This window comes from Lutra lutra, chromosome 14 (assembly GCF_902655055.1).
Source record: "Lutra lutra chromosome 14, mLutLut1.2, whole genome shotgun sequence".
Lineage (NCBI taxonomy): Eukaryota > Metazoa > Chordata > Mammalia > Carnivora > Mustelidae > Lutra > Lutra lutra.
The window spans coordinates 31,666,938-31,683,930 of NC_062291.1; the positions used below are offsets into that span (position 1 = coordinate 31,666,938).

The window sequence follows — 16,993 nt, forward strand, 5'->3', positions numbered from 1 at the left end:
ACACACAAGCAGCCAGGAGACATTTGGGTGAGGCTCTGGGTCTTTTCCTCCCGGGCGTTGTAAGCGCTTATCCCCTGATCCCGAGGGCGAATGGATCAATCACAGCAGGTGCCATGCTGCGCTGCAGAGGCTACCTTTTAAATGGTGGAATTAAGTCTTTTATCACCTTTGGGCAGGTCACCTGCCTCAGGGTGTTATCTGCAGCCTGTAGGACTCAGGCAGAGCATGCCTGTTTCAGAATACCAACAACTCCACGTGGTTTGGGGAACTGAATAGTTTTAGCAACCGCAGGTCAACCTGTGTTTGTACAATAGACAAAGTAAAGGAGCTGAAAGAGAGTTCATAGTCTGAGGGGTCAACAGGCTGGAAAGGCTAGGGTTTCTGAATCTGGGAGACACTTGGAAGTCTGAGGAAAGTATCTGGAGTGATTTTAATTGAACACTGTGCTTACGCTAGACTTGCAGTGGCCCGTACCCATGGTGGAGGGGGAAAGGGCGCTGGCTGGAGAATCAGTGGCTTTTGAAGAGGCCGCAGTTGAAGGTTCTTTGACGAGGCAAGTGCTTGGTGATCCCTGGATTCACGAGATTGTGTAGCAGAAAAGCGAACAGAGCTGAGGCTGCTAAGCCGACAGGGAGAACCTGTTTCTTCCCTTGTATTGAGGAGCAGGTGCTATGAAGGCACGAGAAACACCGGGGTGCCCAGCAAACCTGCTTTCACATCTGGTCCGTTGCTCATTTTAGGAAGCAGTTGATTAATACATGAGAAGTTATGGTCAGGGATTCCTTCATTTGTTATTTCCCCTCACTGGGAGGCCTGCCGGAACGACATCTCTGTATTTAGCTATCCAAGTAATTAGAATTCTTGACAGCACCTGACAGAAAGCTGCTGATATTAATAATTACTGGGTGATCGATCATCTATTGCACAGAGGAAGAAGAGAGGCTATATCACATACCAGTTAAGAGCTGGGTCCTGGAATGAAACCGCTGGTTTTCATTCCTCACTGTACCATTTATAGGCTTTGTGATTTTTCAGTAAGTCACTTTCTCTTTTGGGGCCTCAGTTTCCCCATCTATGAAATGGGAACAGTATGTGCTCTGCCCTCACTAACTGCTCATGTTAACACTGCTCATGTTAGTTGTTATTGATTGTGTGACCACTGACTGTGGGAAGAATGCAAAGTCTACTGTACCCACACATCAGCCCCTTTCTGTGTCCTTCTCACATCAAGTATGATGCATGAGATGAGTGAGTAAACCAGATGTCTTCATGGTGTGAGACGTTTCCTGTCTGTGACTTCAGTCTTTCTCTCTAGCAGCAGCTTTCTGGTGAGCAGCCCTGACTTCCGTTCATCCTCTCTCATGGATATTTTTTCCTGGGTCACCATCTGTGCAGTCAAGGTATTCTGGCTTATCATTGTGGGATAGTTAAATTTTTATCAGTTCTTTTCCATTACCACGGGCTCTTAGGCAAGAGCCCTGCTCTATCACAAAGAGAACGATTTGCCCCAACATTCTTGAAGTCTTCCTGTCCAGGGCAGTGTTTAGTTTTAATTAAGACAACACTGCAGAGGGGCAGGGAGTCAGGATTTCCATCCCTGTGTTGAGAAGAAAAGGACTCGAGAGAAAAGGCTGAGACCAGACATTTGCAGAGCTGCTCAGCTGGTTGAAAGTTGGCTTTGTTTAACTCCCTGCTTCTCAGAAGATTTTCCTCGGCTGAGTGGGCTTGGTGGAGCCCTGGCTTGAGAGTGTTGCTTAGCAACGAGATCTTACAGCACCCAATTCTCCAAAGAGTCAAGCGACCCATCCCCTGCCTTCCCTCTACCAACCCTCAGCTACCATCCCAAGCCTCCTATTAGACAATCAAGTGTATGCCGGAGGGAGGGACCAAAGAGAGGGGGCGAAGTTTAATCATTGAACTCTAAACAGCCTGGAGGTATTTAATCTGTAGCACCCAGTTGCCAGAGGCCCTCCAGCCTGAACTGGGAGCAGGCAGCACTCCGGAGACACAGGGGTAAACACCGCACAGAAATCTCTGCCCATCTCAAGAGAAACCAAACTTGGGGGAAAATGTTTGCGGTACACTTGATGGCGTTTTACTGCAGCAAGCTGAAGGAGGATCAGATCAAGAAGGTAAGGACTCACAAAGCTGAGAGATCCCTGATTCATTCTTTGCTGGCGGAACTGATTGATACTTTGCCTACATCCATAAAGGATTTAAGACAGCTTATTAGAAAAGGTACAGGAACACAGGACCAGTGAAGAGCTCAGGGAAGGGGGGAGGAAGTCAATCTCCCGCAGGCTGGACATTACACATTGTCCCGAGCCTTGCATTTCACTTGGTACTTCCTGGTAGATATGGGTGGTAGATAATAAGGCTGGTAGATATGGGACTGGAGGGGATGAGAGTCTTCAGAAAGGTTGAGGATGATTGTGTTTGATATAAGGGGTGTTTGGGAGGAAAAGCTACAAAGGAGGGGAGAGAAATTTTGAGAACTTTAAAAATAATTCACATGATTCTTCATGTGCTTGAAAGAATCTAAGCATGGGAACCAAGAGGGGTGTGCGGTCATGGCACTGTTTATTACTGGCATGTGCTGTTTGCCAATGATGGGCCATCACTGGTGTGCATTATTTCATCACTGCTCAAGAAAACTCCACACAAAACACATCCCAAGGTAGGACTCTTAACAGCGGCCAAGCCTCAACCAGAGCCCATCAGCATTGTCTCTGGGAGGCCTGGTATGAGCCCAGCCTGCCCCGCTAGCCACTCTGGCTGCCAGTGCCTGGGCCCTGGGCGCTAGTGTTTCTCAGCTTACAGATAATAGGAGCCCTATGGGCAGACTTAGTCAAGGTCACCCAAGTATTTCAGGTGGAGTGAGGATTAGACCCAAGTCTCTGACTTCCCTAGCATTCTTTCCATTGTGCCACGATGCCTCCTGGCTTCTGGAACAGAGAGAGAACGCATGACCCCGTTACAGCCCTTTTGTGCTTGCTGTGAGAAACCTCCCAGGAATTCCATTCATTAGAGATTTGGGTTAGAAGTTACAGCAAATCTTAAAATGTTGTAAGTCAATCTGATTTAAGCTGTCTTAATTTTCATTTATTGATTAGATTCACAGAGTCCCTCTATTGACTTCTTGAGGAGGTGGAAATGTCCTACATAGCCCTGCTGAAGGACTCACTTTCTGTTACTACCTGCTTAGTACAGAGGACACCTGCATGGTGTGTCTCCAGCTCCCAAGAGGGAGTCTTTGGAACCCTTACATTTGGTTCTGCAAACTGGTTTCATTTTCTTGGGCCCTTCTGTGGCGGTTAACCTGTTGTTACATCCAAGAATCAGGAAGGACATGTTTGTCCACCGGCCTAGGTGCAGGCTCAGGAGGAAGGTTATGCAGCCTCAGCTGACTCGTCCCAGGTCCTCCGGGAGGAGGGTCAGCCTTTGTCAAGGCCGGAAGTTGACCCTTCCCTCACCCCTGCCCTCGCCCCTTCAAGAAAGCTGAAGAATGAGCTGTGTCAGGATAATTAGGAACACCGAGTATCCACTTTAAGGAACGGGTGACAGAGATAGAATGGGCATCTGGTTTATGGACTGCAGGATGACTCACAGGTTCTGAGAACAAGGGTTCGTGCACTCCTCCATGTGGTAGCAGCACACCTGGTCAAAAGGCACAGGCCCTTTCTCTCTCTGGGGTCAGGACGGCTGGCCCCTCCTTAGCTTCTGTGCTTCCTGCCTCCAGAATTGTCGAGTTCCTGGGCATTACTTGCTGTGAGGGTTGCTACTCAGACCCTGGAACAATTTTAATTATTTTAATTTTAATCTCCCTATACCAACATAAAAACGAAGAACAAAATAAAACAGGAAGGAAGGAGAGAAGGAGGAAGGAGGGAAGGAGAAATCACTCTGGTAGCTTCTTTTCCAATTCAGTATATTGACATTATTTGACCTATTGAAAACATTGGGCTGAGTCTGGTCACTGACCTACAAATTGTTCACTCATAAGAGAAGGCCTGGCTAGGTTTTCAAAGTGTACTTTTTTACAGTTGAGTAAGTCAACATTACGAAAAGGGAAAATGTTACCTTTAATCCCACCCCCCCCACAAACACTGTCAGATTTGCCCTAAGAAAACCCTTATAATATGTTTCTGTGAATATATCATACCTACAGTTCTGAATTTTGTATCCTTCACTTATTGTTAAACTGTAACCACTTATTTTTCATAATTATCATTCTAACATCTAATATTCAGTCCAGTTGGATTTTCTTAATTCCACCTTTTCCCTCTTCGGCTACTTTATTTCCCCCCAATTTTTATTTAAATTCTAGTTAGTTAACATATAGTGGTATATTGGTTTCAGGAGTAGAATTCAGTGATTCATCACTTACATGCACTGCTCATCATAACTTGGCTACTTTCAAAAACATTTTTTTAACAATGAAGATATTGCTTTGAAAAACATAGGGATGGATTTAATGTTCTCCATCTTTGGGATTACTCTAAGGTTAGATTTCCAGAACTGAGATCACTTAAGTCAAAGAGGTGAACCTTTTTATGACTCTCAATTTCTATGGGACCTTTGGACTAAGCGATCTCTAAAGTCACTTCTGGCCCCCACATTCTGTCATTCAGCAGTTCTGAGCTTATAGTTTTGGGATTTGTTCTTCCCACGTTAAATGTGCTGCTCATCAGCTCTTTTGTTTAGAAGACAATCCTGTTTTATGGTTCCAGAGTCTTACCAAAAGCGTGCTTGGTTTTCTGTAACTCAGACGCCCTCCCTTCGTGCCAGCAAAGAATGTACCTGTCTATGCAGGCCCCAGATCACCTGTTTGGATTTAAAATGTAGCCTTTTTTTTTTTTTCCCCCCCAAGCATATGTTTCATTCTTCCCTTCTAGCTACTGTACCAGGGCCCCTGGGAGGTACAGAGAATAAACAAGAAACTGTTGCTAAGTGGACATTCTTTCTCTCATGACTTTAACTTAGTGAAACAGTAGGAGCAGGAACCCAAAGTTCTGAATGATTCTGTTAAACAGCAGGGGGCAAACGACCCCATCAGAGCCTCAAAACCATGCTTTCTACGGGAGGGATGATACTGCGGGGTTGCTGGAGAAGTTCTCTCTATTCTGGGGCTGCGTAGCACATCTCACCCTTCCCCAAGTCCTAATTACTTGGGTCACATCCCTTCCGTCGATTTTCTCTGTGTTTGTAGCTGTGCCAACCAATTAGTCATAAACAGACTCAGGGTGAACAGGAAGCTCTTAATGAAGCATGACCTGGTTCCATCCTATCTCTTCAAATACATTGAAAGCCCAATTGTGTTTTTTTTGTTGTTGTTGTTGTTAATGGCTCTCTGATGGTTTTCTGCACTGTCTCTGGCCCCCAAATCCCTGGAGACTTGGGTCTCGGGATTGGTCTCCAGACTGAGCTGGGATGCCTGCCCACGGGGCCTGGCTGATGGCTAGGACCTGTCCTATGATACAGGTCATGTGACCCCTGCACTTCAGGTGTAATGTCTCTGTTAGGCTTCTGTGTCGTGCACAGAGCTGTGAAGCAAAACCAGGCAGTGGGGAAAGCAGTATGGGGACTGCATTCTAGTCCCAGTGCGCCACTCACCTGCAGCTGTCCCACTGCTGAGTCATGGCTTTGAGCCTTGGGGTCCTCACCTCTCAATCTGAGGCAAGAACTCTGGCTTCACTAGGCTGCCTCAAGCAATATCAGGGAGATTAAATGAGGTGATGTATGTGAAAGCACTCTGTAGATGTCAACAGATGTTCTTAACTTTAAAGAAAAGCGTGGGAGAGTGATTCCTCCAGGAATGCACTGACATCAGGTCTCCTTGTGACTTGGATGGGTAGAAAGACTGCTCAGTATGTGTATAAAGCAGGAGGGGCAAATACAGGGGATCTCTGCCACTGTCCCTACTCCTGCTTCCCTCAATAATCCATTCCAGTGAGCCCTGGGAATTCAGGCTGCCACTCCAAATGGTTAGTGATAGCATGAGGAGGAAGCTGGTCTGCCGTTTCTGATATGACGCTACCTTCAAGTGGGCTGAGCATTGCCATAGTGATGTTTTTAACTTCCCTCCATTAGGGCAGTGGTCATTTGCCCCAATTTCCCATTTACTTGAGTGTCATCCACCCAATTCCAGCAGCAGTTTGAGCTGGCTTTGAAAATTAAACTTCATCTTAATTAGAACAATTGCAGTTAAAAACAGAATGAAAATTTAAAGAACGAGAATTTATAGATTACAGTTGGAAACTGAATTGAGCTCTGAGCTTCCTAGCAGCCCATAAACAAAAGGAAACAAGTTTGGGTATATATGGTCATCGTTGTAAAGGAAAGGTTCTAGAAAGGTTCTATGCTTACGAGCTTAAGGTTCAAGCTCTAGCTAGTCTTTTGCAGTGGAGAGGCAATAGGACAATGGTGCAGGCCCTGAACCGGGAATCAGAAACCCTGAATCCTCTGTCGCTTTTGCCCCTCTATTGTCCCATCAGAAAAATGGGAGAATCCTTTCTACCAGAGAGTTTGCTCCCCACAGGAATAAAATCCTACCTCCCAACCTTCCATTCCATTCTGTTCTTCCAGCTCCCCACCTTGTCTCCAGCTTGGTGAGGGGTCAGGTAAGGAAGCTTTGGGATTCCACATCATGAAGTGGTCTCCAAAGTCAGAAAAATAGCTTCATGATGGGAGTGGGAATTGACAGCCTTGACTGAAGGACAAGCCTCCCGCCGCCCATTGCCCAGCAGGCATCCCTGGTCACCCTGACTTCTGTTGTAGGTGGACAGGTTCCTGTACCACATGCGGCTCTCTGATGAGACCCTTTTGGACATCATGGCTCGCTTCCAGGCTGAAATGCAGAAGGGCTTGGGGAAGGACACCAACCCCACAGCCTCTGTGAAGATGCTGCCCACCTTTGTCAGGGCCATTCCAGATGGCTCAGGTGAGTGGGGCTAGGGTCTGCCAGGGACCCTGATGGCCCTGCTTTCTTCTTGGCTCCTGTACCGGGCTTCTCTCTCCTGCCTTCTGTGCGTACCCCTCCCCAACTCTCCATGCTTCTGTCCATTTGATACCACAAGTTTTGAACCAGAGTTCAAATGTATCCTACTTTCTTTTCTGCATGTCTTGGCCCCACACATTTTATCTATTTACTTGCTGGAGTATCCCAACATTCTTCCCCTCATGAACACCAACTTAGCTTTTCGGTCTCAGGGTAGAGGTCACTGCCTCCATGTAGGAAGCGTCCCCACGCTGGGTTAGGTGCTCGTCCTGACTCCTGCCGTGTGTGAGTTTCCCTACTGGGTCAATGCTCCATTAGAACGGGACCTGTGTCCTCTTCACCATGGTGTTCTGAGCACCTTGCATGGTGCCTGATGCCTACGAGGCCCTGAAATATTTGCCAAATGGAAAATAAATGGTATTTCATGCCTAAGTATCTAGATTCTAGGTCCAAAGTAGTAAGTAAGGGAGACAACATGATGTGGTGGAAGAGGAAATAATTCAAGAAACCTGGCCTCTAGTCCCAGCTCTGATATTTCTTAGTGTCCTTTGGCAAAATGTTTAGGTGTAGTTTCTTTATCTGTAAAATGAGAGAGTTGACCTCAGTATTTGTTTTCTATTGTTGCTATAACGAGTTATCACAAACTTAGCTTCTTAAAACCATGAAATTTATTCTCTTACAGCCCCGAAGATTAGATGTTTGAAGTGGGTCTCATAGGGCTGTAATCACAGTGTTGGCAGGGCTGCATTCCTTCTGGAAGCTCTAGGGTAGAATCTCTTTCCTTGTGTTTTCCAGCTTCCAGAGGCCACCTGTGTACCTTGACTCATGCCCCTTTTTATTTCCAAACCAGCCAGTTAGCTTAAGTCTCCCTCTGAGTCTGACCCTTCCTCTTCCCTCTTTCATGTTTAAAGACCTTGTGATTACGTTAGGCATACCCAAATAACCCAGGATAATCTCCCAACCTCAAGGTCAACTGATGAGCAATTTTAATTCCATCTGTAACCTAATTTTCCCTTGCTGTGTTAACTAACATATTCATGGATCTGGGGATTAGGATGTGGACATATTTGGGGAACTATTACTTTGCTGACCACAGCCTAGAGACCTTTAGTGGGAATCCACGAGGCTCCATCCAACTCCTCCATTCTCAGCTTCTGGGCAGAACCATAGGAGGGACAGGAAGTAGTATCTACCAGGAGGCTTCTGTGGTCAGGGGTGTTAGGAACTCACTGTCTCACATAATCCCTAAAGAGCCCTGAGGTGTAACTGTTATGCCCTAGTCAGATGAGAGTACGGAGGACCAATGTCAGGGTCTCAGTGCTCTGACCAAGCTCCAGCGGGGCCTTTGGGGCCCATGAAAGAGCAGGGGCTGAAGTCTGGGGAGCTCCCAGGGACCTTGATTGGAATAGCCAGGTCCTGGACCCCTCTGGGCCAGTGACGGGGGGTCACAGTAGCATCTACCATCCAAGAGGTCCCTGGGAACTGTGATGGGGGAAGCTTCTTCCCTCACTGGTGGGTAGGTGACTGGGTTGGCTAGGTACCCCTCTGGAGGGACATAAGCTTTGGAGAGAGACCGTCCTGCTTTGAAATCTGCTGAGTTCCAGACACTCCTCTATGAGAGTGCCAACAGGTCTGTGGTCCTTGACAGGTCATCCAGGGCCTTTCAGAGTAAGTGCCCCGAGTCATGGGTGTGTCGTGGGGGAGGAGGAGTCAGGGTGAAGTCCTCCAGGCTTCCTGTGCTTTGGCTTCTCCTGCGGAGCTGTGTTCCCAGAAGCAAGGGAAAGTGACTGTGAGGGCCTGGAGAATGCTGGGATGGATGAGTCTTCTGGCCCTGGCTCCAGGAAGGTTTGGAAGTGAAATGAACCAAGTTTTAGAAGCCCCCTCCTCAGGCCAGGAGGTGGTGCCTCTCCTTAGAGCCTCTTGTCACATCATAAATCTCACCAGTGAGCCTGTTGCATGAGGTCTTGGGGCCTAGGGCCTCCACAGCAGGTGGCCTCAGTAAGTCCCGGGACCACTGCAGTCCTGTCCGCATCAGGGTTGTTAGGATCAGATGAAGTCATGTGGAAGGAGTACTTTAAAATCTCCAAAACATTGCCCCAAGCCTTCTGTAGCTCCTGCGAGTTGGTGGTGTAATTTCATGGTCACTAACAAACAAAAGCCAACAAATAAAGTGCTACGAATCCGTTGGGGCCTCCATTTCAAAAATGTATGCAGTTTCCAGAGAGATCCTGAGTTCACCTACTCTCTCTAGTTTCCCTCCTGTCATCCAAACCTACCTGAAGGGGGAAACTGGTAGAACCTTAGTTCCCTCCAGCCTTTCCATCAGGGAGCTGCAGTCCACTGTTCTTACAAAATGCCCAAGAAGTGTTAGCATTTGTGCCTCACCCTCTAGCAGCCACAAGGGAAAGGGGACTCTGGTTCTGCAGGGAGCAGGGACTCTGACTCTGGAGACCTGATTCCAGCTGCTGCTACTAAGGTGAGGGGGGGGGTCTTGAAGGGGAGCCCAGGGAGCCCTGATATGGTCAGCTGATGGGCCCAGGGGTCTGCTCTAGGACAGGGGTCCCCTGCTCACCCCCTGGAGCAATTCCTAAACAAATAGTTTCTCAGATCTCTCCGTGGAGAGTCTGGATCTCCAGCAGTCAGCACTGTCAGTCACTGCTGCACTAGAGAATGGGAACAGGACAAGGAGAAGGAAATCCTGGAGCCATTGAAAGGCAGGAGCATTATCTACAGAGGTGGATCATTATCTTCTTATTATTAAAAATTTTTTTTAATGGAGATATAATTACCTTAACATTATATTAGTTTCAGCTGTACAACATGATGTTTGTACATACCACAAAATGATCGCCACAGTAACATTCAGCAACATACATAGTTACAAATTTCTTTTTTCTTCTAATAAGAACTTTGAAGATCTACCCTCTTAGCAATTTTCAAATGTGCAACACCTTCTTCTTAGCTGTCATCACCACGTCGTGTGTCCCAGCCCCGTGATGGGAGGTCATAATAATTGTAATAATTGCTGTAGAGATCCTGACGGCCCTTCAGTGGCTATTGCCTCTTCTTCAGGCGCGTCCTCCCCTCCTCAGGGTCCAACGAGTCCTTTCTCTGGGGTCAAAGTCGCAGAAGGGATCAGGCCAAGTGGTTTCCAGGAAGTCCCCTGTTGAGTCACTGGTGAAGCAAGGTGCTTGCCTGCTGATAAGGGTGCCAGAGGCCAGAGGAAGCGAATCTGTGCTATGCTGCATGAAGGTTCTGAGATGACCTCTAACCTGAATTTGCAGCCCAGGAACCTCCTCTTCTATGAAAATCCCCCAGTCTATTCTGATCGGTGCCCGAGGCATTTTCCCCAAATCTCACTCAGAGCTGCGCACACCCCTGCTTAAAATCTTTCTGCAGCTCCCCTCACCTTCTGGAGAAAGCTCAAGCTCTTCGGGGTGGGCTAGTTTCCCCAGATCCTTCCTAGTTTATCCTGAGACTGCATTTCTGTCTTCCTTCCTTCCTCAAAAGCAGCCTCCACCCTCCCTATGTGAGGTCATTCCTTGGCTCGGTTCCTCTCCCAGGGACCTGCTCTGGCTGGCTGCCTCCCTCCCTCTCGTTCTTCTGCACTCAGTTCTGTCCCACCTCTTCTGGGGTTTAGAGAGTGTTCCCTGGGCTGCCCTAGCACCTGGCATGTTATTTGGTACAGAGTCATGCTCAGTGAATGTTTGTACATGGACTGTGTGATCTGCCCTATTTCCTGCTCAACAAGATAACATCTGGGAAAACGTCTCTTGCTTGGTATGTGATGAAAACAGAAGTTGCACAGTATTAGGTCCCTAGATTCCTCCCTGAATAATAAATGGCTCCATCAGGCTTCTTTGGGGGGGCACATCTAGGGAGATAAGAATCTTGCTTTCCAGATAATCTCCACAAAAAACAAAAGATCCAGCTGGCTGGGTCTGGAAATGATCAAGGCCCGTGCTGCTCTGACTGTGGTCCACACACCTGCAGCAGCTGTACCTGGGAACCTGTTTGGAAATATCAAATCTCCAGGGCGCCCCACTGGCGTATGACTCTTGAGCTCAAGGTCATGAGTTCAAGCCCCATGTTTGGTGTAGAGATGACTTAAATAAATAAATAAACTTAAAAAACAAAAAACACCAGAATCTCAGACCCCACCTTACCACCTCACAATCTGCATGTTAAAATTCTTAGGAGAGTCACATGCACATTCAAGTTTGCAGAGCACTGCTCAGGAGGGCCTGTCTGTAGCTCTCTGATTGCCACAAACAGAGAACTCAGTCAAGCCGGGTGAGGAAAGGAGTTCTGTTTTACAAGGACACGGAGAGCAAAAGGGGGACATACAGGATCTTGTGGGACTCTGAGGGCAGGAGCTGTGGTCCGCTCAGGTTGCAAGCAGACTGGGTGGGACTCAGATTTTCCCCTGTGGTTTCAGCCTACATACATGGGGCCACCTTGGCCACCCAGCTGACCTCTGGTTTGGTGGATGCTTCTACTTCAGGTCTTTATCACAAACTAGCAATTCTCACTGTTTTATTTCACATGTCACACGGAGTAAATCTGAATGGCCAGCTGGTCCCTCATCCCCATGCAGCTGTATCTAAGGTCACATGGTACAAAACAAGGCCACTGGGGAACCAGACCTGTGGTCCTAGAATTTCACTCACATGTGCCTTGGGCATATATCATGCTATATAACGATATATACCGTACCATATAATGTACCTTATAATGCCTGGTACCTGTTCACCACTTTTCAGGCACAGATAGTTCTATACAAAGGATTGTGGGTCCACAAGTATGTGTTCTTATCCCATATTTCTGGCTGGTGCAGAAGGCTGGCAGGAATCCTGGCTGGATCCTGAGTTGAAGTCACCAAAGTGGGCTGCCTCGCCTTAACATATGGGTCATATCTTGCACTGGGCTGGGTCTGACCCCAAATATGAAGATCCTTGGCCCTGTAAGGGCCATACTTGGGTCCCTGTCTCTTTACCCTCCCGGGGTATTTCCCATCTGTCCAAGAGACTGAGGCTTGTATGGGGCTGGTTTCCCTTTCCTGCACACCTCCCTGCCTTTTCCTCCTGCCTTACCAGCACTTTGCCTGCACTTGGAATATCAGCTCCCTTGGCCTGGTTGGGGCATGCTGGACTCGGCTCCACCCTCGAGGCCCATTTCTGATACCATCTGCCTGAAGTGGGATCACACTGGCCTTCTCCACGTTCATGCCCTCCAATAAGGCCCAGTGGGCAGATTTGGGTGACGCCCCAACTTCTAAAGCTGAGCTGGCCATAGAACAGCCTTCACTGAATGATACCTTTTTTTTTTTTTCCCCATAGAAAATGGGGAGTTCCTTTCCCTGGATTTTGGAGGGTCCAAGTTTCGCGTGTTGAAGGTGCAAGTCTCTGAAGCGGGGAAAAGAAAGGTCCAGATGGAGAGTCAGTTCTACCCAACACCCAATGAAATTATCCGAGGGAATGGCTCAGAGGTATGGGGCAGGGGCAGGCCAGGGGGAGGCCTTGACATCAAGTTTATAGCTGACCACGCCTTAGCCCAACGTCCTGTGCTTTCTTTTCTCTGTAGCTGTTTGACTACATCGCTGACTGTCTGGCAGATTTCATGAAGACAAGGGGGTTGAAGCATAAGAAATTGCCCCTTGGCCTAACCTTCTCTTTTCCCTGCAGACAGACTAAACTGGAAGAGGTAAGGTCCATGACCAGGAAGGAAGAAGCCGTGCAGGGTTTGGGGTTGGGGCTAGAGAATGTGGGCATGTTCAGGAGTCAGGCTGGGAACAGGAGAGATCAGCAGGAGTCTTCTTGTTTTGTTTTCTTCTTTTTTGTGTGCAGTGAGGTGGAAATGTGAGGCGGAGAGCTCGTAAATGCAGTAGCCTTGATTTTGCACTTGACATGGGCACGGCACATGGCAACGGGATGGTTTTTACCCCTTCATTCTCAGACTTGGTTGCATGGGGATCCCTGGAGGGCTTGTTAGACACAGATTGCTGGACCCTGTCCCAGAGATTCTCAATCAGTGGGGCCTTAGATTTGCATTTCTAACAGCTTCCCGGGTGATGGATGTGGATGCTGGTGGTCTAGCACCCCGGACATAGCTGACTGGAACAAGAGCAGGAGGCTTGGGGAGTTTCCCTCTCCATGAGCCCTGAGGAGAAGGCTGCAGGTGGGGTCATTGGAGGGACCGTGTTGGGACATAGAGTCTCAACGGTGCAGCTATCCAGTGGGAGGTCTCATCTCTGTGTGCCTCATACATTCAACTAATAAACAGGGAGAAGTCAAACCCAAACTTATGTCAGTCTGCAAGAATAAATAAGGGGCCACAGGAAAGAACAATGAGCTTTCTGGGGTCAGGGAGTCACAGTCAAGAGTCAGGTATCCCCAGGCCACACTAGTCTGGGGTGGGGGCCCATGGTCTCCTGCACGTGCTGGTCATGATGCCCGGCTGGTGGTCCATTCATGGAGAACCTTGACATCCCAGCCTGCCCTAGGATGTATTTGTTGTTGCTGGCTTGAGCCATCATCACTGGGGAGGAGTGGAAAAAAGAATGGGTTATCATATCCCACAGACTTATTTTTGAATCATGGCTCAGAGCAAGCTGAATTCCCTGGGCAAGTTCGTAACTTCTTAAGCCACTTGTTCTTCCATCTGTAAAATGGGTAATAACAGCTCCCTGCCGGGCTGAGGGGATGTTTAGACCAGACTGTGCCTGTTGCATCAGTGGTAGCTGCAGCGCCACCACAAGGACTGTCCCTATGTCAGTGGTTTCTTGGTGCTTTTGTACCTTATCCCCTGCCTCAAGAGATGTTTCTGGAGGGCAGGCACTGTCTTATATTAGTCTTTTTTTTTTTTTTAAGATTTTATTTATTTATTTGAGAGAGAGAGACCGCAAACAAAGGAGGTTAGGGACAGAGAGAGAGAGGGAGGAGCAGACTCCCCGCTGAGCAGGGAGCCTGATATGGGGCTCGATCCCAGAACCCTGGAATCATGACCTGAGCTGAAGGCAGACGCTTAACCGACTGAGCCCCCAGGTGCCCCTGTTTTATATTCTTCTCTACTTGCAGGGTCTATAGCATGGTGTCTTGTATTTTATAGGTGATTATTAACTATCTGACAATTAAAGGTACAGCCAATCATTTACTTGATTCCATTGAGTGGGAACTAGCCATGATCTATCTAGACAGGGCATGGGTTGAGGTTCTCATTTTTATTATTTTATTTTAAAAAGGATAGGACAAAATTAGCATGAAGAAGTGTTTAGAGAATGTGAGAAGAGGCTGGGCCGAGTTGGGCTGTGTGGTGTCGCTGTCTTTGCTGGCTAGAGGAGCAGAGGTCCTGGAGTCTGTAGAGGGAGTGGGAGGAAGAGTAGTGGGTATCAGACCCTGGGATAGAGATCAGATTCACCGAGTAGTTTAACAGCTCTTCTCTGTGCTCAGAAATGGAGACCCCAGGAAGAAGGAGGAAACCTCTCAAGCTCTGTTGGGGTTCATTTGAGTTAGAGAACCACACTTGCATATTTTCTTGATAACCAGGGGGTGACTGTATGGTTTGTTTATCCAAGATTTTGGCATTTTTCTAAGCCAAATCCCTACCAACATCTTTATGTAATAATATTAATAATAATAGCACTGTACCTTTGATTTTGGCATTGTATCTTGCACTGTGCTGAACTCCTTATGTGTATTATCTCATTAAAATCCCAAGCGGTCATATGAAGTAGATATGATTATTTCCATTTCATATTTGAGAAAATAACTGCAGCTCAGAGATGTTAAGAGACTTGCCCAAGGCCACACAGCCAAGAGCGGCTCAGCCCAAGCTCACCAGCTCCTGCCCGCACCACCTTTCCAGAAAGACACAGCTCTAGAACTTTGTTTAAAATACCACCAAGGTGCCTGGAATCATTTTGACCCATTTTGTGCCATTTCCCAGTAAGGATAGTCAGTTTAAACATTTAAACCAGGGAAAAGTGCTTGATTATATCAAGAAAGCGAAAAGTGCTTTTTCTCATCAAAGTCTAGTTGAATTATTTGCATTTTATAAAATTTCCCCCCAGACTGCCTTTCAGTGAAGTCTAAAGTTAAGTAGAAAAACTTCAGCCACAGGAAATGTACTAGTGATAACAACTAAGTGTGGGCACAGCCGTTTCATCAAGGCTGTGCTATGGATGTAGGCTTGTGACACCAAAATAAGGGCTTTTGGAGAAGGTGGGGCTGGTAAGTCATCTGAGTGCAGGAGGAGGTGGGAAGGGGAGGCCCTCCTGAGGAGTGGGGGCTCTGGAGGTTTCTTTGTGAAACTAAAAGATGATGGAAGAAAATAAGAGCCTGGGAATTAAGACGGGAGGTTACTTCACTGTTGTTGTTTTGTTTTGTTGTTTTTAAATGAGGGAACCGAAAAGTCTTAGCAGAAGAGAAATTTCTGTGTCTCTGTGTGTGTTTCTGATGATAAAATGGTAATACTTTTCAATATAGAAGAGAGAGAGAGGGAGAGATAGAGAAGAGGATAGGATTGAAAAGTTTAAAGAAGAAGAAATCAGAAACACCTCTAATCCCAACCTTCAGGAGACCCAGTACTTGAATTGTTGGCCTTCTAGTCATGTCTATACTAAATACTGATGTTACGCTGTTTGCATAGTATGCATATGTATACACAGTTTTAAGAAATATAATAAGGTCCTTTAAAATTTTCCACTTAACTGTATATCACAAGCATTTATTCTCCACTCCCTCATACATCCTGCCTCTAATACATACCACATTGTCCCTAGCAGCCTTTTTTGGGGGGGGTTGCCCTCTATCTTACCAAGCAGGGATGTTCCCCTGACCTATGAAGGAAGAAGTTAGGGAGGGCTGCCACTAGGTAGCGCTGTGGTGCAGGGAAAAAGCCCTGGTCTCTGGTCTGGAATCAGACCAGGGCATTCCAGTTGGACTGTGTCCTTCACTCACTGTAAGATCTAGAGCAGTTTCCTTCTTCTGTAAATCTCAGCTTTATCCGTAAACTGAGAGGACTTGGAGTCTGTGAGTTCGGGTTCAGCTATTTGTTGACTGGGTGGCCTCCGGCAAATCTCTTAATCTCCAAACTTTTCTTCTAGCCTGAAACATTCTGATTATTCGCTATTTTACAAAACTCTTGGGAAACACCGTTTTTTAAATAAAACATTTTCTTAAAAAGTATTTTATTTTTAAATAATCTGTACACCCAACATGGGGCTCGAACTCATGACCCCGAGATTAAAAGCTGCATGCTCTACCGACTGAGCCAGCCAGGTGCTCTAGGAAACACCACTTTTATGCAAATAATTGATAACGCAAAGAGAGAGCCATTTTTCTAGTCGAACTTAAGTTCCCAAGGGAGTCCCGCTCGCTAACACCACGTTGGTTCTATTTTGTGGATCTGGCTATCCATATGCATCCTGTGTACGTAATGTGTATCTACCACGGGCCGGGGATTCCCATCAGAGCATTCCTGTGATGGGGCAGGGAGATGAGGGTTCTCCGTTTCATGGACGAGTAACTGAGGCTCAGAGAGGTTAAATGACTTGACTAATGTCTTGCTGAGTCTAGGTCCTCAGCAATTGTCCTGTCTGCCATTCCGTATACTGTTTCAAACTGTTCAGATGAAATAAAGATGTTTACATGGTTAGAAAAAGCCTCTGAAGGAATGTTGAAAGAGTTGGGGGTGATTCAGCTTCAAGAGGAGAAGCCCGTACAGATGTGCTTCATGCTTGAGATTTCTGCCACTTATTGTCAGAGTTTCAGAACTGAGCACCTTCTTCATTTTAACTGGCTCTGAAATCTTCCCTCAGGGGATCCTGCTTTCATGGACCAAGAAGTTTAAGGCACGGGGAGTTCAAGACACAGATGTAGTGAGTTGTCTGACCAAAGCCATAAGAAAACACAAGGTGAGGGGTTTGCCTCCCTGTCCTAGCCCCTTTCTCTCCCTGTGGGGTTTTCCTACTGTGTCTGTCTTGGAAGGAGAATCAGA

The 16,993-nt window shown here is 47.1% G+C and overlaps 1 protein-coding gene across 1 annotated transcript in view; it reads left to right on the top strand.

Moving 5' to 3' along the window:
- The first annotated feature begins 1,971 nt into the window (after positions 1-1,971).
- The window catches only part of HKDC1 (hexokinase domain containing 1), a 40,858-nt gene continuing 25,836 nt past the window's right edge, over positions 1,972-16,993 (top strand). The window contains exons 1-5 of the mRNA XM_047701404.1: positions 1,972-2,132; positions 6,778-6,940; positions 12,337-12,485; positions 12,581-12,700; positions 16,815-16,910. Coding sequence (XP_047557360.1) covers positions 2,070-2,132; positions 6,778-6,940; positions 12,337-12,485; positions 12,581-12,700; positions 16,815-16,910 — 591 coding nt within the window. The 5' untranslated portion in view covers positions 1,972-2,069. The remainder of the gene's footprint in view (positions 2,133-6,777; positions 6,941-12,336; positions 12,486-12,580; positions 12,701-16,814; positions 16,911-16,993) is intronic.